The sequence below is a fragment of the Mustela putorius genome, unplaced genomic scaffold (genome assembly GCF_011764305.1).
Source record: "Mustela putorius furo isolate JIRA1106 unplaced genomic scaffold, ASM1176430v1.1 tig00000873_pilon_pilon_pilon, whole genome shotgun sequence".
NCBI lineage: Eukaryota > Metazoa > Chordata > Mammalia > Carnivora > Mustelidae > Mustela > Mustela putorius.
The window spans coordinates 5,932,395-5,958,104 of NW_025421504.1; the positions used below are offsets into that span (position 1 = coordinate 5,932,395).

Here is a 25,710-nt window from a genome sequence, read left to right on the forward strand (position 1 = left end):
ACATTAGTTGTAAGGTACATCTTAGACATTAAATCTTCTCCGTGACTATGTCTCATTTCTTGCCAATGGTCTTTGGGCTGGGGTTGGCCCTTACACAAAGGGACATTTGCCTTAGCCTGAGTTTCCATGGATACAAACATTGTGAGGAGGGAATGGGATCCATTAAAGTGCATCCATGGTCCTCTAGGGATGGTCTCAGGCGTGTATGGGGTACAGAAGGGATCCTACTCCAGGGTCTGCACCATCTCAGCACCCCCCTCCCCCACTTCAGCCTGGTTTAGTCCTGTGAGTGGCAGTCCTGCTCCTGGGTACTCAGAACAGACCTAATGCAGCTGTCCCCCCCATCCTTGGGGACTCTGGCGGGATCCAGGGACTTAATACCCGGGAACTTCCTAGAAGTTCCCACCCTCTTTTTTCCAGGATCTCACTGTTCTCTGGGGAGCTCCACGCTTAACTTTGACCTCTGCTTCATCAAGATAAAATTGATAGAGCTGTGGGAACACTCCCTCCACCTTCCTGGACCGTGAGTGCTTCTCGAGGGTGCAGTTCCCAGCAGGCTGGAGCATGGTCACGGTGGCCACAGAGCTCCGAGTCAGGGTGGTGGCCTTCCCCAGGCTTCCTCTCTGATTCTGTCCCCTAAGTGCTGCTGGTCTAAGTGCACAGCCTAGCATCACGTCCCATTTCGCGAGGGCCTATGGACAGCTGTCACTATGTGAGTGGCTAGGGACACAGAGTTGGAAGGGTCACCATCCTACAGATCAAGGAACTGGGGCATCTGCGCACAGAGAGAGGGAGGCACTTGCACGAGAACATACATTTTCAGGAATTCATAGTAAGTAATTTGTACTTACTAGCACAATCACCGTACGTCAGGACAGATATCAGCCACCACCACATTCTGTTGCTGGTTGGCCGGATCCTCTGAGATCTCTGGACGCATGTGGCTGTTCCCTTTCCCTGGAACACTGTCTCCAGGAGCCTTGTCTTCATCCGATTGGCCCCTCGTTGGTCTTCAGGTGTCCACTTTGTAGCCCCTTCCTCCAAGAAGGCCTCTCAGACGCTATGGGTTGAGGCATTAATCCCTCTGAGTGCTGCATTGTCTCCCACTAAGCTCCTTAAGGTTTAGGAGCTTTCCTCCTGGACGATCAGTACTTCCCCAGCACTTCGCACAGTGTGTAACGCAGGATTATAATAGCTACGAGAAGGGTCGACACATATGGAGTGCTGTCCAGGTCCTGGCTCACTGGCTGAAATGAAGGAATGGATGAACTATTGCCCATCCAAGTAATGCCCCCATTTCTGGGTCTTAGCACCCTAAGCCCACAGTCTCGGATTCTTTTGTTTGTTTGTTTGTTTATTTATTTGACAGAGAGAGATCACAAGTAGGCAGAGAGGCAGAGAGGGAGAGGAGGAAGCAGGCTCCCTGCTGAGCAGAGAACCTGATTCAGGACTCCATCCCAGGACCCTGAGATCATGACCTGAGCTGAAGGCAGAGGCTTAACCCACTGAGCCACGCAGGCGCCCCCACAGTCTGGAATTCTTTAAAAATATTTTAACTCTTGGGGCGCCTGGGTGGCTCAGTGGGTTAATGCCGCTTCCAGCCGGCAACGGGAGAAGAATTAGGCACAAACAAGTCAGCTGCCAGAGACTGGGAGCAGGGGACCACAGTCGAAAAGGGCTGCGGCCACGAGCAACTCCACAGTCTCACTTTTATTGGATAGAAACAATAGGCAACAGGAGGACCGATGAAGGTCAAACGTTAGTCACGTCTTGCAGACGAGCAAGGAGGAGGATCCAGTGTATAGTTAACCAAGCACATTCAAAGGACTCATCTAACTAACGACGGGAAGAGAAAGGAGCGACAAGGAAAAAGGGAAGCAGGCGGTTTCTGTTCCACCCTGAGCTGACCGGGCGTTCCCGGAGCAGGCGGCGGGCCGGGCATCCCCGGCTGCCCAGCTTCACGGTCGTACGTCGTCCTTCTCCCCAGAGACCCGTTGCCAGTATATGTACTTCTCGAGGCCATATCTAAACGTGCTTGGTAACTGGGAAAATCCTCCAGGGGTTACAGTTTAAGTAACAAATTGTTCCGAGGGGCAGCAGCACGTTAAGCCTCTGCCTTCGGCTCAGGTCATGATCTCAGGGTCCTAGGAACGAGCCTCCCATCGGGCTCTCTGCTCAGCGGGGAGCCTGCTTCTCCCTCTCTCTCTGCCCGCCTCTCTGCCTGCTTGTGATCTCTCTCTCTCTGTCAAATAAATAAATAAAACTTTTAAAAATATATATTTTAAGTACTTAAAAGTCCGAGGATGGGATCCTGGTCTCTCTGCCCCTCTCCCTGGCTCTTGGCCTCTGGCTGTGACCCTGTGCTGTCCCTGGCTTTGTCCCTGCCGAAACCACGGGGGCAACCTGTCTGGGCTGTCCTGGACGCTACTGGTGGCTGGACCCCTCAATGTCTTCTTGTTTACAGTCCCTTTCCCTCTCCACCAGCACTGGGGCTGCTTCTCCATTCTTTCTCTTCTTCACTCTTCTGCCGGTTTGCCCTACTCTGCCCAGGGCGTGTGGCAGCTTGTCGGCTGGCCGCAGAGGTCTATCCAGCTGGCCATTTGCCTGAAGACCCCGTGAATTCAGATCTGATGGGCACGGCCTGTCCTGGAGCTGGCCATAGATGCTGGCAGTGATGTTGGGCACCCACTGCTTCTACCCTCCCCTCTGCCCCAGCCCCCACCTCCTGGGGGGGGTGGCGTAGGTGTCCTACTCTCTCCCACTCCGGAGCAGCACATTGCCTTATGCTGGGGCTGGGCTGGGCAATAGAACAAGAGAAACCACAGGGTGACCTCATAACCCCTGATTTGGGATTGTCCCTGTGCTTAGTCCTGGCCTGAGTTCAGGGGCAATGGTCCTAAATCAGGCAGTCAGTCACTTCTAGAACTATGGCCTGGACACAGCGCTCTCTCCAAATAACCACTCTGCTCTCTCCTAGCCTGGGATGGGGTGTTGGAAGGGGCTCCCTTGGCTCTGGGGTCACCCTTCCATCTTGTGTCCCTAATTCCTTCCCCTGATTCCTCCTTCTTGCCTCTTAACCGGACTCTCTCCTCCAGCCTAGGCCCCCCCTTCTCCAGAGCTCCAGGCCCCTCTCCTTGTGATTTTCTGTCACCCAACTCAGCGTGTCCCCACAGCACCCTTGCCATCTTCCTTTTCAGACTGGGCCCTGCTTCTGTTCTCTGACGGTCCCGGCTTCGCTCCCTTCCCTTCACCTCCATCGTCACCTCCAGCGACTCATGAATTCCACGGACTGCTCTTTCCCGTCTTGCTGGTCTGTCTTACCCGGCTGGGGCCACATCAGACCTATGCAGCGCAGACCCTGAACCTCAACAGGCCCTCTCCACTTAGCCTCCCTTGCCTGGACTGCCAGATTCATCTTCCCAAACCACCCACCTTTTTCAGGGGCTATACCTAAAAGCCTTCCCTGGCATTGGGTGCCTGAACCACTCTGCCCACACCTGGGCAGGGCTCTGGACACACACCGATTTCCCAACCCGTCCAGCCCACGCGCCGATAGCTCACCTGTTGCACTCAGCTCGCATCTACCCACCCCTGCGCGCATGCTCGCATCTACCCCCCCACCACCCCTGCGCGCATTCCTGCCCTCCCTTATTTCCGCTGCTCAAGTCCTCACTCCACCTCCAAGACCTTCTTTCTCACTCCCACTCAGCCTCCATCAGGCAAACTGGATCATGCCATTCCCTGAAGGACCTCTCTCCACGGTGCCCAGGGCACTGAAGAATCAAGGTCAGGTTTCTGCCGGCCGCCTAGTCCCCTGCTGGTCCCTTCCCTTCTTTTGCTCTGGTCCTGACTGGCGTTTGATCATGCCCCTGTTTTCACGCCCGTGCTAGCCCACTACCGTGGAAACTCCCACGGTTTATTAGGACAGAAGCCACGTGCCACCTCTTCTAGAGAGTTATCCATGGTGGTCCCTGATGTCACAGCTTCTCGAGCCAGGACCACCTCGGGGATGACCAGCTTTGGTATCTCCAGCATCTGGCAGGGCACCCAACACATAGCCTTCAACAGGTGCTGTGTTGGCTTCCTGGGGCTTCCACAAAGGAAAGGACCACGGACTGGAGGGCTAAGGCAACAGAAACATATTCTCTCACAGTTCTAAAGGCTGGAAGTCTGAGATCAAGTTGTGGGCAGGGTTGGTTCTCTCTGGAGCTCTGAGGGAGAATCCATTGCACACCTGTCTCCTGGCTTCTGGGGGCTGCTGGCGCTCCTTGGCTTGTGGTAGGATCATCCCAATTTCTCCCTCCATCTTCTCTTTGTGTCTGGATATCTCTGTGACTCTGTTTTCTTATAAAGACACTGGTTATTGGATTAGAGCCCACCTTACTCCAATATAACCTCATCTTAACTAGTTATGTCTACAAAGACCCTGTTTCCAAATCAGGTCACATTTTGAGGTTCCAGGTGGGCATGAGTTTTGGGGGGCACTATTCAACCCAGGACGGTTGCCCAAGATGCATTTGTGGCCTGATGGAGTCACCCATCTTCAGGGGGCAGCCCCAGGCCCCCCTCCACTGAGACATCTTCCCTGGGGCTTCTGGCCTGCCTCCTTCTGCACTGAGTCTCCTTCCCTTGGGAACCGTGGGGGTTTTAGCATTTCTCGCTAAGTCTAAAGTTCCTGCTGGGTGTAAATCTACCCAGAGGAGTTCTGAATCATCACTCATATAGGCTGTTGTGCAAGACTCACATTTAAACAAGTTCTGGTCTCTCTTAAAATGAAACAAAACCAAAGGTCTATTCTCCGTCCATTCCTATTTCCCTCCAGCGCCTGCTCCAGCCCCCTCTACGGCCCAACTGGATAGGAAAGTGCTTCCAGAACTCCCCTCCTTCCTCTGTCCTCAAAAGCTGAACTTCTACCCCTTCTGGTCATTCCTGGGTCACCACATCTGAAGGACATGTTTTGTCCTCACCTAAAGCCTCTGGCCCCACTGACCACTCCCTCCTTGAAATTCGTTCTTTCCTTGGCTTGCAGGACATCGTTCTCACCTGGGTTTCCTGCCACTTCTCTTGCCACTCTTGCTGTTTACCCTTGACCTTTGTGGGGTTTTTAAAATTTTTATTTATTTATTTGAGAGAGACAGAGAGACAGAGAGAGCAAGAGAGGGGGAGGGTCAGAGGGAGAAACAGACTCCCCACTGAGCAGGGAGCTCAGTCCCTATGTGGGACTCAATCCCAGGACTCCAGGATTATGACCTGAGCTGAAGTCCCTTAACCTACTGAGCCAACCAAGCGCCCTACCCTTGACCTTTATGAATGGCAGAGTTCCACAGACTCTGACCTTCACCCTGTCCTCTTTTGCGCCACACCTGTGGCTCCAGCCACCACCTGTATCCTGATGAGCCCGCATTCCAGATATCAAACCTACCACCCTCTCTTGTGTGCCTCGAAGGCACCCAAACCCAGCATCAACCAGTGTTCGCTGTGGATGCTGTCCTCCACTGCCCCTCCCCCACACCACAGCCAAACCAGGTCCTTCTTCTGGAATCTGTTTCAGTAAATGGCAGTACCAGCATCCCATAACCTTCCTTGACCTTCCACGACCTTTGGTCTCTCTCATGTGCCATATCTAATCCATAACCAAGTCCTGCTCACTTTACTTCCTAGTATTTCTCTCTTCTAGCCGCCTGCCCTCATCTCCACCATCACCAGCCCTGGACCGTTGTTGTCCATCTGAGACCTCAAATTCCTGTTCAACACTATAGCTGCCCTGATATTTCTACAAAGTAAGTCTGATCTTGCCTGATTTCTCACCCTGCTTAAGACTCTACGGTGAGACAAACCATAAGTGACTCTTAATCTCACAAAACAAACTGAGGGTTGCTGGGGGGAGGGGGTTAGGGAGAAGGGGGTGGGATTATGGACATTGGGGAGGGTATGTGCTTTGGTAAGTGCTGTGAAGTGTATAAACCTGGTGATTCACAGACCTGTACCCCTGGGGATAAAAATATATGTTTATAAAAAATAAAAAATTTAAAAAATAAATAAATAAAATAAAAAAAATATTTCACAATAAACATAAAAAAAATACAAAAAACAAAACAAAACACAAAAAAAAGACTCTACGGTGGCTGGGACGCCTGGGTGGCTCAGTGGGTTAAGCGGCTGCCTTCGGCTCAGGTCATGATCCCAGCATCCTGGGGTCGAGTCCCACATCAGGCTCCTTGCTCGGCAGGGAGCCTGCTTCTCCCTCTGCCTCTAGCCTGCCACTCTGTCTGCTTGTGTTTGCGCTCTGTATCTCTCTCTCTCTAACAAATAAATAAAAATCTTAAAAAAAAAAAAAAGACTCTACGTTGGCTTTCTAGGACTTGCAGGATGAAGATGAGCTCCTGGTATAGTGACAAGACCCTCAAAGCCTGGCCCTTGCTCGCCCTTTCAGCCCCCAATCTCTCTTCCTCACTCACTGCCTCCAGCCACATTGGCCTTCTCTGCTTGCCATGTGCGCCCAGCTGCAGGGGCTTTACCTCTCCTGGCCCCCTTGCATGGAGGACTGTCCTGATCCCTTTTGCCTGGAAACTTCTATTATTTCACATCATGGCTCAAACATCACCTCCTTCAGGAAGACATCCCTTATTTCCCTGGTGAGGCTGGTTTCCATGGTTATTTCTCCTAGCACATCTACCTCTCCTCTTTGACCTTTGCACTATTGTGCATTTATATTGATTTAAATCAGGAATTGGCACACTTTATATGTCAAGGGCCAAATGGTAGATATTTAAGGTTTTGCAAGACAGCCTCTGTTGCAACTCTGCCATTGTGAGCAAAAGCAGCTATACACAATATGTAAACAAACGAGCATGGCTGTGTTCCAATAAAACTTTATTTATGGACACTGAAATCTGAATTGTGTAACTTTGATGTGTTACAAAATATTCTTCTTTTTTTATTTTTATTTATTTATTTATTTATTTATTTAGATTTTTATTTATTTGGCAGACAGACCACAAGTAGGCAGAGAGGCAGGCAGAAAGAGAGAGGAGGAGGAGGCAGGCTCCCTGCTGAGCAGAGAGCCCGATGTGAGGCTCTATCCCAGGACCCTGGGATCATGACCTGAGCCGAAGGCAGAGGCTTTAACCACTGAGCCACCCAGGCGCCCCCAAAATATTCTTCTTTTGATTTCTTTTCCCCACTAAAAAATGTAAGAATCTGGGGACGCCTAGGTGACTCAGTCAGCTGGGCATCTGCCTTCAGCTCAGGTCGTGAACCCAGGGTCCTGGGATAGAGCCTCACATCGGGCTCTCTGCTCAGCAGGGAGCCTGCCTCTCCTTCTGCCTGCTGCTCCCCGTGCTTGTGCACTCTCACTCTCTCTTTGTGACAAATGAATAAACAAAATTTTTAAAAACTGTAAGAACCTTGGGGCACCTGGGTGGCTCAGTCTTTACGCATCTGCCTTTGGTTCAGGTCATGATCCCCGGGTCCTGGGATCGAGCCCCCCATCAGGCTCCCTGCTCAGTGGGAGGTCTGCTTCTCCCTCTCCCAACCCCCTGCTTGTGTTCTCTCTGTTGCTATGTCTTTCTCTGTCAAATAAAGAAAATCTTAAAAGAAAAAAAAAAGTAAGAACCATTCTTAGCTTGCAAGCTATACAGCAATGGGTAATGGGCCACAGTTTGCTGATACTTGGCATGGGATGGCTCCTTGGTCATCTGTTCCCTTGAAGAGTGTGTGGCTAGACACATTCACCCCTTGTGACTGATCTTAGAGTTTCTCCTCCTCCACTCCCTGAGCTGCACCGGGGTAGAGACTCAGTCTATCTTGATTCCCACCGCAGCCCACATGGGGAAACCTGTGACTAGCCCACAGAGCCATTCAGAGGACATTTGTGGAACACTGGAGCAAACTGGGCAGAAATCTAACCACTGATGTCCTCTCCCAACTACGTGTGAAATGCAAAAGCACTAAGCCACATATCCTCCAGGCAGGAAGAATCTAGTTGTAAGCCAGGAAGAGTCAGCGCTCAGAAACACTTGGCAGGGAACCAAAAGCCTTTTAAAGGGTGCCCCTGGGCTTCTGACAGTTTGGTTATTATTTATTTTGGCAAGGGTGAGCAGTTAAATGAATGTTGTTTAACTTTTCTTCATTTGAAGTATCTGGGCACATACATATCCTACTAACAACAGGGGTGTTGGAGGGTGGCTATTCTGAGCCCTGCAGGATGTTTGACATCCTTGATGCTTACCCCTGGTCCAGCTACTCAATTCCAGATACGCAACATGCCCATCTAGGGTGTGGGGAGTGAAGCACTTGCCAGGAGTGCAAAATTTACGGGATACCAAGAAAATTCAGTAATCAAGGCAAATAATTTAATGCAATAATTCTAGAAAACCAGATCAACAAACTATGGCCAATGGAGTCACCTGGTTTCATGAATAAAATGTCAGCAGAATCAGGGTCAGTCTTAGTCTGAGGGGTTACAAAGCAAGTAGTACACGTGCTGGGTCAGATCTGCGCTTTATGTACTATTTTGATATTCTGCCCACCATGGATTTTTGCATTAGTTTTGATTTTGTAAAATATTGCATTAGAACATTTATCTTGATTACTGAGACTTTGGAGCCCTTTTTAATGCAGCAATCTTTTAAAATTATTAACATATCATGTATTATTTGTTTCACGGGTACAAATCTATGATTCGTCAGTCTTACACAATACACGGCGCTCACTGCAACACGTACCCTCCCCCATGTCCGTCGCCCAGCCACTCCAACCCTCCACTCCAGCAACCCTCAGTTTTTTTCCTGAGAGTACAAGTTTGTTATGGTTTGCCTCCCTCTCTGGTTTCATCTTGGTTCATTTTTTCTCTCTTCCTCTATGATCCTCTGCCTTGTGTGTCTCAAATTCCACAGATCAGTGAGATCATATGATAATCGCTTTCCTGATTGACTTATTTTGCTTAGCATAATACCCTCTAGTTCCATCCATGTCATTGCAAATGCAAGAGTTAATTTTTTGATGGCTCCATAATATTTCATTGTATATATATATATACCACATCTTTATTCATTCATCTGCCAATGGACATCTGGTCTCTTTCCATAGTTTGGCTATCATGGACTTTGTTGCTATAAACATTGGGGTGCACATGCCCCTTCAGATCACTACATTTGTATCTTTGGGGTAAATACCTAATAGTGCAATTGCTGGGTCATAGGATAGCTCAACTTTTTGAGGAATCTCCATATTGTTTTCCAGAGTGGCTGCACCAGCTTGCATTCCACCACACTTAAACACCAAGAGTGTAGGAAGGTTTCCCTTTCTCTGCATCCTCACCAACATCTGTCGTTTCCTAACTTGTTAATTTTAATCATTCTGACTGGCGTGAGGTGGTATCTCTGTGGTTTTGATTTGTATTTTCCTGAAGCCGAGTGATGTGGAGCACTTTTCATGTATCTATGTGCCATCTGGATGTCTTCTTTGCAGAAACGTCTGTTCATGTCTTCTGCCTGTTTCTTAGTTGGATTTGTCTTCCTTGGGTTTTGAGTTTGTAAGTTCTTTTTTTTTTTTTTTTAAAGATTTTATTTATTTATTTGACAGAAGGAGATCACAAGTAGGCAGATAGGCAGGCAGAGAGAGAGGAGGAAGCAGGCTCCCTACTGAGCAGACAGCCCGATGCGGGGCTCGATCCCAGGATCCTGGGATCATGATCTGAACCGAAGGCAGAGGCTTTAACCCACTGATCCACCCAGGAGCCCCGAGTTTGTAAGTTCTTTCTAGATTTGGATACTAGCCCTTTATCTGATATGTCATTTGTAAATACCTTCTCCCATTCTGTTGATTATCTTTTGGTTTTGTTGACGGTTTCCTTTGTTGTGTAAAAGCTTTTTATCTTGATGAAGTTCCAATAGTTCATTTTTGCCCTCGCCTTTAGCAATGTGTCTAGGTAGAAGTTGCTGTGGCTGAGGTCACAGAGGGTACTGTTTGTGTTCTACTCAAGGATTTTGATGGATTGCTATCTCACATTCCGGTCTTTCATCATTTTGAGTCTATTATTGTGTGTGGTGTAAGAAAATGGTCCAGTTTCATTCTTCTGCATGTGGCTGTCCAATTTTCCCAACACCATTTGTTGAAGAGACTGTCTTTGTTCCATTGGATATTCTTCCCTACTTTGTCAAAGATTAGTTAACCATAGAGGTGAGGGTCCATTTCTGGGTTCTCTATTCTGTTCCATTAATCAGTGTGTCTGTTTTGTGCCAGTACCATACTGTTTTGATGATTACAGGTTTGTAATAGAGCTTGAAGTCCGAAATTGTAATGCCACCAGCTTTGGTTTTCTTTTTCAACATTCCTCTGGCTATTCAGGGTCTTTTCTGGTACCATACAAAGTTTAGGATTATTTGTTCTCTTTCTATGGAAAAAGTGGATGGTATTTTGATAAGGATTGCATTTTAAATGTGTAGATTGCTCTAGGTAGCATGAACATTTTAACAATATTTGTTCTTCCAATCCATGAGCATGGAACGTTTTTCCATTTCTTTCTGTCTTCCTCAATTTCTTTCATGAGTGTTCTGTAGTTTTCTGAGTACAGATTCTTTGCCTCTTTGGTTAGATTTATTCCTAGGTATCTTACAGTTTTGGGTGCCATTGTAAATAGGATTGACTCCTTAATTTCTCTTTCTTCTGTCTCACTGTTGCATAGAAATGCAACTGATTTCTGTGCATTGATTTTATATCCTGCCACTTTTCTGAATTCTTGTATGAAGTCTAGCAGTTTTGAGATGGAGTCTTTTGGGTTTTCCACATTAAGTATCATATTATCTGCAAAGACTGAGGGTTTGGCTTCTTCTTTGCCAATTTAGATGCGTTTTATTTCTTTTTGTTGTCTGATTGCTGAGGCTAGGACTTCTAGTACTGTGTTGAACAGCAGTGGTGATAGTGGATGTCCCTGCTTTGTTCCTGACCTTAGGGGAATAGCTCTCAGTTTTTCCCCATTGAGAATGATATTCACTGTGGATTTTTCATAGATGGCTTTTATGATATTGAGGTATGTACCCTCTATTCCTATACTGTGAAGAGTTTTAATCAAAAAAAGATGTTGTACTTTGTCTAATGCTTTTTCGGGATCTATTGAGAGGATAATATGGTTCTTGTCCTTTCTTTTACTAATGTAGTGTATCACATTGATACTGTCGATATTGAATCAAACTTGCAGCCCAGGAATAAATCCCTGTTGGTTGTAGTGAATAATCCTTTTAATGTACTGTTGGATCCTATTGGCTAATATTTTGGTGAGAATTTTTGCATCCATGTTCATCAGGGATATTGGTCAGTTATTCTTCTTTTTGGTGGGGTCTTTGTCTGGCTTTGGGATCAAGGTAATGCTGGCCTCAAGAAAGAGTTTGGAAGTTTTTCATCATATATATATATGATGATATATATGTATACACACATATATATAATATATATATTTATATATATATATTTATATATATATATATTTTTGAAAAAACTTCAGATAAATAGGTATTAATTCTTTAAATGTTTGGTTGAATTCCCCTGGGAAGCCATATGGCCCTGGGCTCTAGTTGGCAGACTTTTGATTACTGCTTCAATTTTCTTGCTTGCTACAGGTCTGTTCAGGTTTTCTACTTCTTCCTTGTTCAGTTTTGGTAGTTTATGTGTCTCTAGGAATGCATCCATTTCTTCTATATTGCCTAATTTGTTGGCATATATTATAAGAACATAATTGTTTGTATTTCTTTGGTGTTGTTTGTGATTTCTCCTCATTCATTTATGATTTTATTTATTTGGGTCCTTTCTCTTTTCTTTTTGATAAGTCTTATTAATTCTTTCAAAGAACCAACTCCTAGTTTCATTGATCTGTTCTACTGTTCTTTGGATTTCTTTTAGTTTTGTTTCATGATTTTATTTATTTATTTAAAGAGAGAGACAGTGAGAGAGGGAACACAAGCAGGGGGTAGCTGGAGAGGGAGAAGCAGGCTACCCACTGAGCAGGGAGCCTGATGTGGGGCTTGATTCTAGCATGCCGGGATCATGACCTGAATTGAAGGCAGGCGCTTAACAAATGACCCACCCAGGTGCCCCTGTTCTTTTGGTTTCTATTTCATTGATTTCTGCTCTGCTCTTCGTTCTCTTCTCCTGCAGGTTTAGGCTTTACTTGCTGTTCTTTCTCCAGCTCCTTTAGGTATAAAGTTAGGTTGGGTATTTTAGACCTTTCTTGTTTCTTGAGAAAGGCTTGTATTGCTATATACTTCCCTCTTAGGACTGCTTTTGCTGCATCCCAAAGATTTTGGACAGTTGTGTTTTCATTTTCATTTGTTTCCATGAATTTTTAAAATTTGTCCTTAATTTCCTCGTTGATCCATTCATTCTTTAGTAGGATGTTCTTTAGCCTCCATATATTTGAATTCCTTCCAACTTTCCTCTTGTGATTGAGTTCACATTTCAAAACATTGTGGTCTGAAAATATGCAGGGAATGATCCCCGTATTTTGGTACCAATTGAGAACTGATTTGTGACCCAAGATGTGATCTATTTTGGAGAATGTTCCTTGTGCACTAGAAAAGAATGTGTGTTCTGTTGCTTTGGGATGGAATGTTCTGAATATATCTGTGAAGTCCATCTGGTCCAGTGTCTCATTTAAAGCCCTTACTTCTTTGTTGATCATTTGCTTAGATGATCTGTCCATTTTAGTGAGGGTGTGTGTTAAAGTCCCCTGCTATTATTGTATTATTATTGATGTGTTTCTTTGATTTTGTTATTAATGGGCTTATATCATTGGCTTCTCCCCTATTAGAGGCATAAATATTTACACTTGTTAGATCTTCTTGTTGGATAAACCCTTCAAGTATGATATAATGTCCTTCCTCACCTTTTTACAGTCTTTGGTTTAAAATCTAATTTGTCTGATAAAGGGATTGCCACCCCAGGTTTCTTTTGATGTCCACAGCATGATAAATGGTTTTCCACTCCCTTCTTTCAATCTGGAGGTGTCTTTGAGTCTAAAATAAGTCTCTCACAGAGAGCATATCGATGGGTCTTGCTTTTTTTTTTTTTTTTAAGATTTTATTTTATTTATTTGACAGACAGAGATCACAAGTAGGCATAGAAGCAGGCAGAGAGAGAGGAGGAAGCAGGCTCCCCACTGAGCAGAGAGCCAGATGCGGGGTTCGATGTGGGGCTCGATCCCAGGGCCCTGGAATCATGACCTGAGCTGAAGGCAGAGGCTTCAACCCACTGAGCCACCCAGGTACTCCGGGTCTTGCTTTTTTATGTAATCTGATACCATGTGTCTTTTGATTGGAGCATTTAGCCCATTTACATTTAGGACAACTATTGAAAGATGTGAATTTTGTGCCATTGTATTGCCTGTAAGGTGACTGATACTGTAGGGCAGGTTTGGTGATCACAAATTCTTTTAGTTTCTGTTTGTCCTGGGAAATTTTAATCACTTCTTCTATTTCCAATGACATTCTAGCTGGATAAGGTATTCTTGGCTGCATATTTTTCTCATTTAGTACCCTCCTTTAAAAAAATATTTTATTTATTTGAGAGAGAGATTGAGATAGAGAGAGCATGAGCAGGGGAAGGAAAAGGGAGAAGCAGACTTCCCACTAAGGAGGGAGCAGGGACCCTGAAGCAGGGCTCGATGCAGGACTTGATCCCAGGACTAGAGGATCGTGACCTGAGCCAATGCTTAACTGACTGAGCTACTCAGGTGCCCCTTAGGGCCCTTTCTTAAATTCTGTGTCTGAGATGAATGCCTCACTTGCTTCATCCTCATCCCGGTCCTGCCCAAATGCATGTTTCCCAGCTTCCTGCTTTGAGAAACACAGGGAGTCATATAATCTTTAGCAAATATGAATGGTATGCCTATCCATGCCATTTTGCTGATCAGGAAAAAGAGGCTGAGAGAGGTGTTTCTCCCTTCACACATCTACTGGAGGATCCTCAGCCTCAAAGAATCCTCATGCTAAAGGGGAGGTCAAAAGTGGAAGCAAATGGAGGAATGGGAAGGTCCTTTGCTCCCACCTGGATGCAGGGCATGTGCAGATTTAACGTAGCAAAAGGATGGCAAAGGGAGGAGAAGGAAGTCGTTGGGCAGCTGTGCCAGGCCGCTCACACCAAACCTGACCTGAGCCTGGAAAGGATCTGGGTGGCCCCTCCACCCTCCAACCTCTAGAAAGTTTTCTTCAGTCCTTGCGTCAACATTTGTTAGGGACCTGCTCTCTGGTAGGCATGCATTTAGCACTGGAGACATGAAATATCCAGCCTGCCCCTCTATCCGATGGACAATTCTCACAGGAAACAAGTAGATGCCAGGAGGAACACATGTGGAGCATGTTATGGGAGCAGAGAGGAGGGAACGCCACTTGGCTTAGGGAGGGGGTTAAAAACTGGCTTCTTAGAACACAGAGCATCTTAGCTGTCTTAAGCTCCACATGGGAGTACATGACAAGTGTCCCACTTGAGTGGGTGATGGTGGAAGAGTGTTTTAGGCAGCAGGGACAGCATGAGCAAAGTCCAGGAGGGAAGACCCTTTGGAGGATAGGATAGTATAAGGCTGGTAATGAAGCCCATGAGAGCTACAGGAGACTGATGTTTGTGGCCAGGAGCTGGGGGGTGGAGTCAGGGTGGGACTGAGGCAGGGCAGGCTAGAAACAGCCCGCCTCTCCTTTGCTGGTGGGATCTGGTCCACGTACTACCAGGAGCCTTCCTCACGGGTAAAGTGCAGAGTTGAGCTGATGCTCTCTTAAGTGGGATGTTCCTGACAGCCGCCAGGTGCCCACCATATGCCAGGCTCCCACAAGCAGCCTCTCCTTTCTATCCCCAGCTTGAACACACCATCCCTTGGGAGAGGGCAGGATTCAGCCTTCTTCCCTAGGTTCCTGCTACCTGGTCCTGCTTCTGTTCTCCCCCCCGCCCCCGACTGTGGGACGGCATGATGAGATGGGTGGAAACCATGGCTGCTACTAAGAACCTTTGGCCCCCACCTTGAGCACTTCTGAGTTTGGGTCAAACTTGGGAGTAACAAGGAGGAAGCAACATCTGTGGCTTTGGCTCAGTTGCCACTCGCCACCCATCTCCAGTGGGAATCAGGAAGGAATTAAAGACAAAACAAAGCCAGAGGTGGGGCACCTGGCTGGCTCAGTTGGAAAAACCTACAACTCTTGATCCCGGAGTTGTGAGTCTGAGCCCCATGTTGGGTGCAGATATTAAGCAAACATACACACACCAAAGCTATAGGTTGTAGAATTTGTAGAATATAGATGTAATGTTATAATCAGTGAACAAGGCATTTTTGCATTTTGCATAACTTTTTGCATTTTGGAAGTACAATATTGGTAAGTTTTCTAGAGCAAATGCAGAATAGGAGAGGTGGTGTAGCATAATAGCTAAAAAAAAGACAGCCTAGAGTTGAATCCTGGCTCAATTATATAACTTTATGACCTTAGACACGTCACTTAACCTCTTCTCAGTTTCCTTATCCATAAAATGGGGATAATTCATACCTATTTATAAGGTTATGAGGTTCATATTGGCCACAGACATTTCATTTGCCATCAGCAGTGGCTGGCATATAGTAGATGTCATGTGTTAAATAAAAGCAACATCACTTTTAAAGATTTTTTAATTTATTTATCAGAGAGAGAGAGCGAGCGAGCACAGGCAGACAGAATGGCAGGCAGAGGCAGAGGGAGAAGCAGGCTCCCTGACGAGCAAGGAGCCCAATGTGGGACTCGATCCCAGGACGCTGGGATCATGACCTGAGCCGAAGGCAGCTGCTCAACCAACTTAGCCACCCAGGCGTCCCGCAACATCACTTTTATAGAAAATGCAAAAAAGATTAATTTTAAAATTATCCAAGTAATACAGGAACACCATCTTTTTTGTAAAGAACAACATGGACATTTTTAAAGCGAAATAATCCTTGGTGACAGACTAGTTTACAGCCTGTTCAGATTCACACACACAAAAAAATATTTGAGTGCTAAGGCATGAGCAGGAAGTCATGAGAAGAGTGGGTGGTGTTGCAGGGACAGTCCCTTCCCTGGTGTCTCAGCAGTGGGGGAAAGGGAAGGGGTGGGGTTGACAGACATGATTATCCAAGAGCACTGGCTGGTCTTGCACTGGGAGGACCCCAGCAGAAAACGCTGGCATTTTGGTTTGCTGGGTAGCCTCCCTGATGTGCAGGCCTGCTTTCCCAGGCCTGCTTCGTGAAATACTAAAAAGCATTTGAGGACCCCCACCCCACCCAGGACGATCACCGCGAATTCCTAGTGGACTAGGAACTGCAGATGAGCTTTTTAGGAAAGCTAATACTCCCTTAGCTCAGGTGTGGATTTGACACCAACATGTGCAGGAAGGTGTCAGGACTGTTCCGGCATCACAGGGCACCCCGGGAGGAGCTGGCAAGGGTAGCGGCCTCCTTGCAAGGAGACGCAGAAAGACTCGGAGATCCATGCAGCTAGACACGCCCCGCCAGCGGAGCCTCTTCAGCCCTTCCTGACCTCAGCCAGAGGAAGAATGAAGATTGCAGGGGTGAGGGGTGGGGAGGCAAGATGGAGGCCTGTGGATGTAAAGACGTCTCCTGAACATTGGAAAAGTTTACATTTCATTCCTGCCTATCAGCACGGGGAATAGCTCACGGGGGTAAGAGTGACTGGAATTGGTGCTGAGTGAAGACTCCCGAAAGGACGGTCGGCAAGAAGCCACAAGTTGCTCAGAGGAGCCAAAGGCCGCCCCACCCTCGGAGACCTTGAGCGTACCCCCTGCACCCCATTCGGGACTGGCCCTGCCCTGGCGCCAAAATGACCTCTCCTGATGGGAAACTAGGGTCACTAATTTCTCTTCCAACAGGCCCAGCTGGGTGTGGCGCGGGGCGCTCTTGGGGCGGCTTCTGGACTTCGTAGCTTGTAGCTTGTCGGAGGGATTTTCTCCTGGATTGGTAGCGTTTCCTCTTCAGAGTCAATCATTAACCCGAGGGCCTTGGCCGGAGAAGCCATAGGAACTAGCGGCTGGTTGAGGCTGGAAATGCCGGCGTGGCTTCCCCAGAGTCCCCAGGCGCGCTTCTGCGGTCGCAAGGCAGGAACCCGGCTGGCATCCAACCTCACGGGGGACTTCGCACCCGCAGCGGGGCAGTTGGGATGCCAGAGGCCGGGATGCGCAAGCAGCCCCCTTTGCTTTTGAGCGGTGCTCGGCTCGAGGAGCGCGGAGGCCGGACTAGCAAACACCAGCTGTCTGAGGCGCTCTGCTCCCGTCAGTAGGCCCTCAGCCTGTCTTTGGGCCTGAGCTCAGCCTGGGTTCCTCGCCTTAACCTCCCAAACCCCAGTTAAGCAGCTGGGACAGAACCCCCCCCCCCTTCCCATGTTAGGTGCTCCTCTCAGCCAGGTCACCTGCGGGGGAGGAGCAGCGAGCGGCCATCTGCTCCAAGCCCCGCCCACTCAGGCCACCTGGCCTTGGGGGAACACATCCCTGGGTCCCCAGTGCTGAGGAGCCAGGACCAGGCTGGAGAGAAGGCCAGGGGCCCTCTGATGGGGGGTTAGGAAGGTGGTCACCACGGTGGGGGAGACTGTGCACCCGGGTCAGGAATCCGCCCTCCCGAGGCCACCTGGGGGAACTCCAGCCTGGCTCCGAGGGGCTGCGGGAACGGAGGGGTCTGCCTGTTTCCTGGGATTCCCAGGCCATCCCGGGCGGCGGGTCGGGAGGCTGGCTGGCCGCCCATCCCACCCCTCCACCGGGGGCCGGGACCTCCCGTGGCCACCCCCACCCCACCCCCGCGCCCCTCCGCAGGCCCAGCCAGCGCTCCAGTCCAGCTTTATTGACCGCCGCCTACGCCTCCGCCTCTGGGTGCTGCTTGAGCGTCACCGAGGCGCCGCTGCTGACCATGACCGCGGGGTAGAGCGGCTCCAGGAAGGAGACGAGGAAGCGGTAGAGCAGGCTCACGCCGCCCGCCACGCAGTAGAAGGAGAGGCAGCCGGCGCCGCAGTCGAGCGCCACGCCGAGCGTGCGGTGGTAGCCGCCGTGCAGCACCGTCTGCGTGTTGTTGTGCCACACGGAGAACTTGAGCGAGTCCCACTCCAGGCACCACGAGTAGGGGTTGCGGCCCAGCAGGTAGACGATGTTGCGGCGCGGGCGGCTGCCGAGCGGGGGGCTGCGGCGGTAGGTGAGGCCCAGGCACACCCACGAGTTGGACACGTCGGCCTCCCAGTAGTGGCGGCCCTCGGACAGGCCGCGCGAGCACAGCACCTGCGGCCACTGCTTGAAGCCGGGGAAGGGGCCGCCCGTGGCGAAGGGCTCCAGGAGGATGCCCAGGTTCAGCACCGAGTGGGTCTCCTTGAACAGGAACAGCTCCTCGCTGGCCGTCGTGGGGTCAAAGTTCAGGTTGCAGTAACCTGCGGGAGGAGACAGGGAAGCGAGATGGGGTGAGCGGCCCCAGGGACCGAGGACCTGAGACTGGACGGGATTGAGGGAAGGTCAGGGACCTGCAGTTGCAGGCTGAGTCCTTCTGAGGTCTCCAGTCGCCAGTGGGAGGTCAGGGCAACCAGGGCTGGCATCTCTCTGGAGCCCTGGTCTGAAAGCAGGGGGTGCTGGGGAAGTCGAGGTCCCCGCAGGGTGGGAGTGGGGCTGCTCCTTTCTTCCCCACCCCATTGTGGACGCCACTGCGGAGGACTCACACTTGAGAAGTGTTTTCCTGTCCACAGCTGGGGGCAGCACCTCGTAGGAGTTCATCTTAATGCCTGGAGGGGGGATGGAGGGGCTTTGCTGAGGACACTCTTACAGCCCAGCGTTCTTCCAGAGAGAGGCGTGGGCTTCCAGCAGGCTGCGTCACCTGGGGGAAGGCACACAGGGGCAGGCAGGGCTCTCTGCGAGTGCCTGGAACCCCAAACACTGCCCAGTGGGGCGGTCCCGCCCCCAGAACGCGGGTGAGTGTCCGGTGGCCCCGGGCTGCCCGGTACTGACCCTTCAGGAGGAGCTGATTGATGAAGCTGAGGCCCAGGTCCATCAGCCGAGTCCGGAGCTCCTCCAGGGTCTCTGGCAACTGGAGGAAGGTCTGCTTCTCCTCACAGTTGGTTCCCATCAGGGGTTCCACGCAGGCAGGGAAGTGCTTCAGCCTAGGGAACTCCTGAAGGCAGGGAGCGGCCCCCAGGGCCACCTGTGAACCAGCGCCCAGGCCGATGCCAGGAGCTCCCACTTATGCTAGGGGCTCCGTGGTCCCCGGAACCATAAGGCAGGTGAAGAAATGGCTTATTTTCCAACCTGGGCATCTCTCTCCCTCCCTGCTGGTCATGAGGTCTTAGATGAGGGCTTGGCCAAAAGCATGGCCACTGTGGCCTCGTGCATTAAGCAAAGTGTATTAGAAAACAATGGGAAGAGGATTTCTTTTGAGCTTTTAATTGCTTAGGGAAAAACCTTGCCATATGTTTCCTGGTGTATGTGTGTGTTGAGGGAGGCCGCTGCTGTGTGAGGGGGGCTCACTGCTGGACACAGTGAGCAACAGCTCTAGAAGTTAGAAATCTGCTCCCAGGCGCGTGATCCCAGCTGAAGAGAGGTCAGTGCTGAGTCCGGAGTCTGGGGAGCCCTGGGCCACACGCATAGACAAGGTTGCTGTCACCCAGACCTCTGCTTAGTGACTCTGCCTGCTACCCTCCTGTAGCAGCAATGGGCTGGGGACCAGGCCAGGGTTGGGGAAGGAAAAGGGATTTCATGCCAGGCTATCTGGATTATTCTGGACTTGCTTGCTTTCCTGACCTGGGGGAGTCTGGAGAAACGTACACCGCGGCAGGTACTCGGAATCCCAGGGTCCACTCCCTTCTGTTCCAGGGAAATGAAGGCAGGAAGGTTAGGGTAAAGCTGAGGGCCCCAGGTGGAGGAAGAAGCCAGGTGGGTTGGTGTAAGCTCGGGACTGATGGCCTGGGATGGGGAGCCTCCTGGAGGCCGGAGAATGGACGAAGAGAGGCTGCCCCAAAGGCGGACCACTTAATCCTAGGTCTGGGCAGATCCGGGGCATCTGCAGGTGGCGAGGAGGAGGGAGCAGAGGCTGTGTCAGGGCCTGGGAGCGGGTGGGGGGCTCACCTGCAGAAACTGCTGGTCGCTCCTGTTGGCGAGCAGGGTGCGGAGCCAGATGCTGTCCCCCTCCAGCTTCAGGAGCCGGTTGTGGCTCTGCTGGATAGAGCTGCCCAGCTTCCCCAGAGCCCCTGCCTCCTCTTTCTCCACAAAATCCAAGATCTTCATCTGCAGTTTTTTGACGTCCTGGATGATCTCTGAGAAGCAGGTGTTCACCTCCTCACGAGTTGTCTGGATCAGTTTCTGCAGGGGGGTGGGGTGGACGGAGTGTCGAGAGGTATCTAGGAGCTGGAGCCGGGTACCCTGAGTGTTCTGGCCCGGAGCCTGCCTTGGTGTCTTGTTGCTGACAGCTGGGCTCCACGACCTCCACTCCAAGCCCTGAGAGGGCCCTTGAGCCCGATGCAGGGCACTGCCGGGAAGCCCCGGCCTGGGAGAGAGGGTGGGCCAGGCTTACCGAGAGAAAGGCCACCTGCCCCCTGTGCTTCTGGCTGTCAGAGTTGATGATCAGCATCTGATTTTCCACATTGGCCTGGACCTTCCGAACCTCCACCTGGGAGCGAGAGGGAGGAGGAGAGGGCCCCTGATTCCAGGAAGTGGCCTCGGAGAAGCCCTTCCACAAGCCCAGAGGAGACATACCTCTTACATTCGGAAGATGCCTGCACGAGAGAGAGAGAAAGACCAGCGCTGAAGGGACGGTGGCCCAGGGTCTACCCTCTGCTCGTGGTCTCTGACTCCCAGGTTCTCTGCCCTAACAGTGATGACCACGGGGTTTCAGGTCATAGAAAGGGGCTGTCGAGTGCGCAGTGGCTTGAGAGGTGGCAGTGGGTCGAGGAGGAACATAGCGGATACGGAGCCCTGGAGATAACTCGCTGGGCTGGCGCTGCCTGGCCCAGCCAGCGCGCACTGTGTCCCATGTCTCTCTACAGAGAAGCCTTCCAGTCTCGACCTGTTCCAGCAATCGACACATTGTTGTTTACAGCAGACGAAGAACTGTGCGGGTCCAAGTGCCTGTCTGTGAGCTGTTGCTGGCGCACCCCCAGATAAGCAGCTCAAGCCAGACTCTAAGTCAACACGCTGCTGACCAAGTCTCGCTATGGAAAAAGTGCCAGCTGAGCTCAACAGGGTGGTGAATGGGTTTCCACCCCAGCCTGAGCCTCTGGCCGTGGGCCATTGTCGTTCCCGTTCCCGGTGGCTATGTGGGGAGAGCACTCTCACCGAACACGCATGGTAGAATGTCTGAAATATGTGTTCCCCTCGAAAAACCAGGGCAGATATATGTAACAAGAGTTGAAAGTAGAGAAAAGGAGGGGATTCGCTCCACCTGACATGACATGTTTTCTCTCCAGCTTTCCTTTTGCTGTGCAAGAAAAAAATGAACCCTAGAACTCGTACATACAACTTGGGACCCTTGTTCATCGAACTTGCCAGCCCTTTCTCATGTCCTTGTGCGCCCGCCCCCATGGCTGTCACTTGGATGGTCTCATAACTACCCTCCACGGACAGGTGTGCCCCCGGCTTATGAAAGGCTTTCACACTCTGGGGCTCCTGGGTGGCTCAGTCGTTAAGCATCTGCCTTTGGCTCAGGTCATGATCCCGGGGTCCTGGGATCGAGCCCCGCATCAGGCTCCCTGCTCAGCGGGAAGCCTGCTTCTCCCTCTCCCGCTCCCCCTGCTTGTGTTCCCTCTCTCGCTGTGTTTCTCCGTCAAATAAATAAAATCTTTTTTTTTTTTTTAAGATTTTATTTATTTATTTGAGAGAGAGCGTGAGAGGAGAGAGGTCAGTGGGAGAAGCAGACTCCCTGCCAAGCAGGGAACCTGATGTGGGACTCGATCCTAGGACTCCAGGATCATGACCCGAGTCGAAGGCAGTCGCCTAACCAAATGAGCCACACAGGTGCCCCAAAATATTTAAAAAAAAAAAAAAAAGACTCACGCTGGGTCGGTGCGGGCCTGTGGGCAGCAAGGCCCTGGTTCCTCCCCTCCCGCCTCACCTCCTTGTGGGCACGCTCCTCCTCCAGGGGGATGGTGTCGTGGTTTTTGTGCTCCTCCAGCAGGCAGGCCCCGCACACGCAGCAGCCTTCCGTGCGGCAGTACAGCTGCCGTAGCTGGCGGTGCTTGCGGCACAGGCGGCTCTTGAGGTCCCACACGGGCTCCAGCAGCGAGTGGTCCTGGAACGCCTGGTCTTCGAAGTGGCTGCGCAGGTGCTTCTCGCACAGGGAGGCCACGCACTGCAGACAGGACTTGACCGACTTGAGCTTCTGTGGAGCACAGAAGTCGCAGGGCACGTCCTGGGGCCCCGCCAGGACCCGAGAGGATCCCAAGGTGTGGCCCTTGGCCTGGGTGAAGCAGGTCACCATCTCCTCCAGGACGACGTTCTTGCAGAGGCGCGGTCTGGAGGGGAAGCTCTCCCGGCACTGGGGGCAGTAGAGTGTCTCGCCCTCGGTGGCCTGGTGGTCCCAGAAGCCTTGGAGGCAGGTCATGCAGAAGTTGTGCCCGCAGGCGGTGGTGACCGGGTTGCGGAACACCTCCAGGCAAATGGGACAGAGGACTTGGTCCTCGAAGGGGCCGAGACTGCTGTTACTCATTAGGAGCTGGGTTTGGGGAAGTCTTGAGGTCTGGGCAGGGGGCTGCAGGACTGGGTTGCGGTCCTGGGCTGGCCCTGAGAAGACAGAGGAGAACCATGAAGAAGCCACAGCAGGAGTTGAGGGGCCTCTGAGGGCCAGTCCTTTCCATAGAAGCAGCTGTCTCCCCATGGGGTACAGAGACTGTGTCATCAGTCAGCCAACATGGGAGGCATAACATGGGGCTTGTGTTCTCCATGTGCAAGCCCTAACTCCTGCAACAGATCTTGGTCAAGCAAGCGGATGGCAGAAAGAAGTCACATCAATGTAAGGGAAAGTGGACACAAGTACTTACGTGAAACCTTCTGCATGTCAGGGAGGGCTAGAGGCTTGGCGGCCCTGTGATGGGAGAGAAAAGAACCCCTGGGCGTTCAGGTGCAGGGGCCTTGCCCTGGTCTCACTTCACTAGCTGTCAGGAGGGTCCCCATCCGTCCCCACGCCCCCACCCCAGCCCTCTCCATGTCTTGGGATCCGATGGCTGCCTTCTCACCTTTCCCTTTGGCTGCTGTTTTGTGATTTCCCTATCAAGTTGCCCCCCCCCTTCTCGAAAATTGCCAGCTTTGTTCCTTGACATCACAATTCAAGTGTGACCAGCCCCAGCATTCTGCTTGTGATGTCAGCGGGGCGAAAGGTGTGCCACCAGATTTGCTCTGCCTCTCCGTGGGTGACGCTTCCCTCCGGAGCCTTCGCCCCAGGAGGTGGAGTCCCTGCGGCACCTGGGGACGCTCACGTTGGACCTAAGGGACTCACATTACCAACCAGCGAGGAAAACGGGTTCTAAGTGGCAGTAGGATCTCAGACAACTCCTTCAATCTCTCTGGCCTGTCGTTCTTTTCTTGTGAATCCAGAGGGTTGTTATAGGGGATGATATTTCAAGGCTCCTTCTTGGTCTAAAGCTGAACGATCAGCAGCATCTGATTGGCAATCCAAAAGACTGTTGCTTCCACTCTGGTTCTGATCCCCAGAGGAAAAAAAGGGATGAGCAAAGTGGAAGAGAGATTCTCATTGCTATATAATTGTTCTTTTTTTTTTTTTTTTTTTAAAGATTGTATTTATTTGACAGACAGAGGTCACAAGCAGGCAGAGAGAGGAGGAAGCAGGCTGAGCAGAAAGTCCGATGTGCGGCTAGATCCAAGGACCCTGGGACCATGACCCGAGCCAAAGGCAGAGGCTTTAACCTACTGAGCCACCCAGGTGCCCCCACATAATTGCTTTTTATTAGTTTAATCTTTCCCATTCTCCCCCCATTCAACAGGATAAATGCCCTGAAAAGCTTGCAATATATCACTGTCTTGCTCCCTATACATTAGCGCGGCCGTGTTTGTTGTGCAGAAATGGTAAGCAGAACGCATCCCTTACTCATTTCCCCATCTCAGAGGAAAAGTGTTCAAATTTCTCCATGAAGTACGATGTTTGCTCTCTGTTTATTGTAGATATCTGTATCAGATTACATAGACTCCTTTTCCTTCCTGCTTTGTCAAGAGTTTTTTTTTTTTTTTAATCTGGAATGGATATTGACGTTTATCTAATTCTTCTTCTGCATCTTTCGAAATGATCATAAGCATTGCCTCTTTTATTCTGCGAATGTGGCGATTCTGTATTTACTGATTTACCGACCTTGCATTCTGGAATGAACTCTACTTGGTCATAATGTTATGCTTTTTATATATGCTGGATTCAATTTGTTAATATCGTCTTAGGGTTTTTACATCTGTGTTCACAAATGAAATTGGCCTGGGATTTTCCTTTTGTGTTAATGTCCTTGTCAAGTTTTGGTATTAAGGTATGTCGGCTTTATAAAATGAGTTCAGAAGTGTTCTTTACCACTTACTTGGAAGAGTAAGATTGGTGTTATTTCTTCCTTAAATGTTTGGCAGTATTCAGTGGTGAAGTCACCTAGGCCCTGAGTGTTTTTTGTGGAAGGGTTATTCTTTTTTTTTTTTTAAAGATTTTATTTATTTATTTGACAGATCGCAGGTAGGCAGAGAGAGAAGGAGGAAGCAGGCTCCCTGCGGAGCAGAGAGCCAGATGTGGAGCTCGATCCCAGGACCCTGGGATCATGACCTGAGCTGAAGGCAGATGCTTAACTGACTGAGCCACCCAGCCACGCTAAAGTATTATTTTTATCTCTTTTTAGATAATGCAGACCCTTAGAATACTCATTTATTTTAATTAATTAATTAATTAAAAATATTTTATTTATCCATTTGACTGAGAGAGAGAATGAGAGAGAGAGTGCAAAAGCAGGGGGAGTGGCAGAGGAAGAGGGAGAAGCAGGCTCCTCCCCACTGAGCAGGGAGCCAGACTGAGGCTTGATCTCAGAACCCTGGGGTCATGACCCAAGCTGAAGGCAGACACTTAACTGACTGAGCCACCCAGGTACATCTATTTATTTATTTATTTATGTGTGTGTGTGTGAGAGAGAGAGAGAGAGAGAGAACAGGAGCAGAGGGAGGGGTATGGGGGGAGGATAAGCAGACTCTGTACTGAGGGCAGAGCCTGACTCAGGGCTGGATTGCTGGACCTTGAGATCATGACCTAACTGAGCCTCCGTTTTTTGATTTGTTTTTTAAGATTTTATTTATTTATATGACACAGAGAGAGACAGCCAGAGAGGGAACACAGGGGGAACGGGAGAGGGAGAAGCAGACTCCCTGCAGAGCAGGAAACCCAATGCAGGGCTCAATCCCAGGACCCTGGGATCATGACCTGAGCCGAAGGCAGACACCCAACGACTGAGCCACCCAGGTGCCCCTGAGCCACCTTTTTTCCAAATTGAGTTTTGGGAATGATAAAGTCCCAAACTTTTTTATTTTTTATTTTTTATTTAAGATTTCATTTATTTATTTGACAGAGACACAGCGAGAGAGGGAACACAGCAGAGGGAGTGGAAGAGGGAGAAGCAGGCTTCCTGCTGAGCAGGGAGCCTGACTTGGGGCTCAATCCCATGATCTTGGGATCATGAGCCGAAGGCAGACAGTTAACAACTGAGCCACCTAGGTGCCCCAAGCTTT

At 50.2% G+C, this 25,710-nt stretch overlaps 1 protein-coding gene across 2 annotated transcripts; it reads right to left on the reverse strand.

Annotated features, from left to right (window-relative positions):
- Positions 1-17,815: 17,815 nt before the first annotated feature.
- Positions 17,816-23,270, reverse strand: LOC101690340 (E3 ubiquitin/ISG15 ligase TRIM25-like). 2 transcript variants are annotated; one of them, XM_004748959.3, is made up of 9 exons: positions 23,187-23,270; positions 22,992-23,035; positions 22,067-22,734; positions 20,531-20,626; positions 20,086-20,319; positions 19,762-19,824; positions 18,973-19,135; positions 18,687-18,749; positions 17,816-18,404 (listed from the first exon to the last, which is right to left on the reverse strand). In XM_004748959.3, the coding sequence occupies exons 2-9, from the start codon at positions 23,005-23,007 to the stop codon at positions 17,842-17,844; spliced, it is 1,866 nt and encodes a 621-aa protein (XP_004749016.1). In that variant the 5' UTR covers positions 23,008-23,035; positions 23,187-23,270; the 3' UTR covers positions 17,816-17,841. The 2 variants fall into 2 exon arrangements, with proteins under 2 accessions (XP_004749016.1, XP_044941868.1); XM_045085933.1 differs by lacking the exon at positions 19,762-19,824.
- Between the last annotated feature and the right edge of the window lie 2,440 nt (positions 23,271-25,710).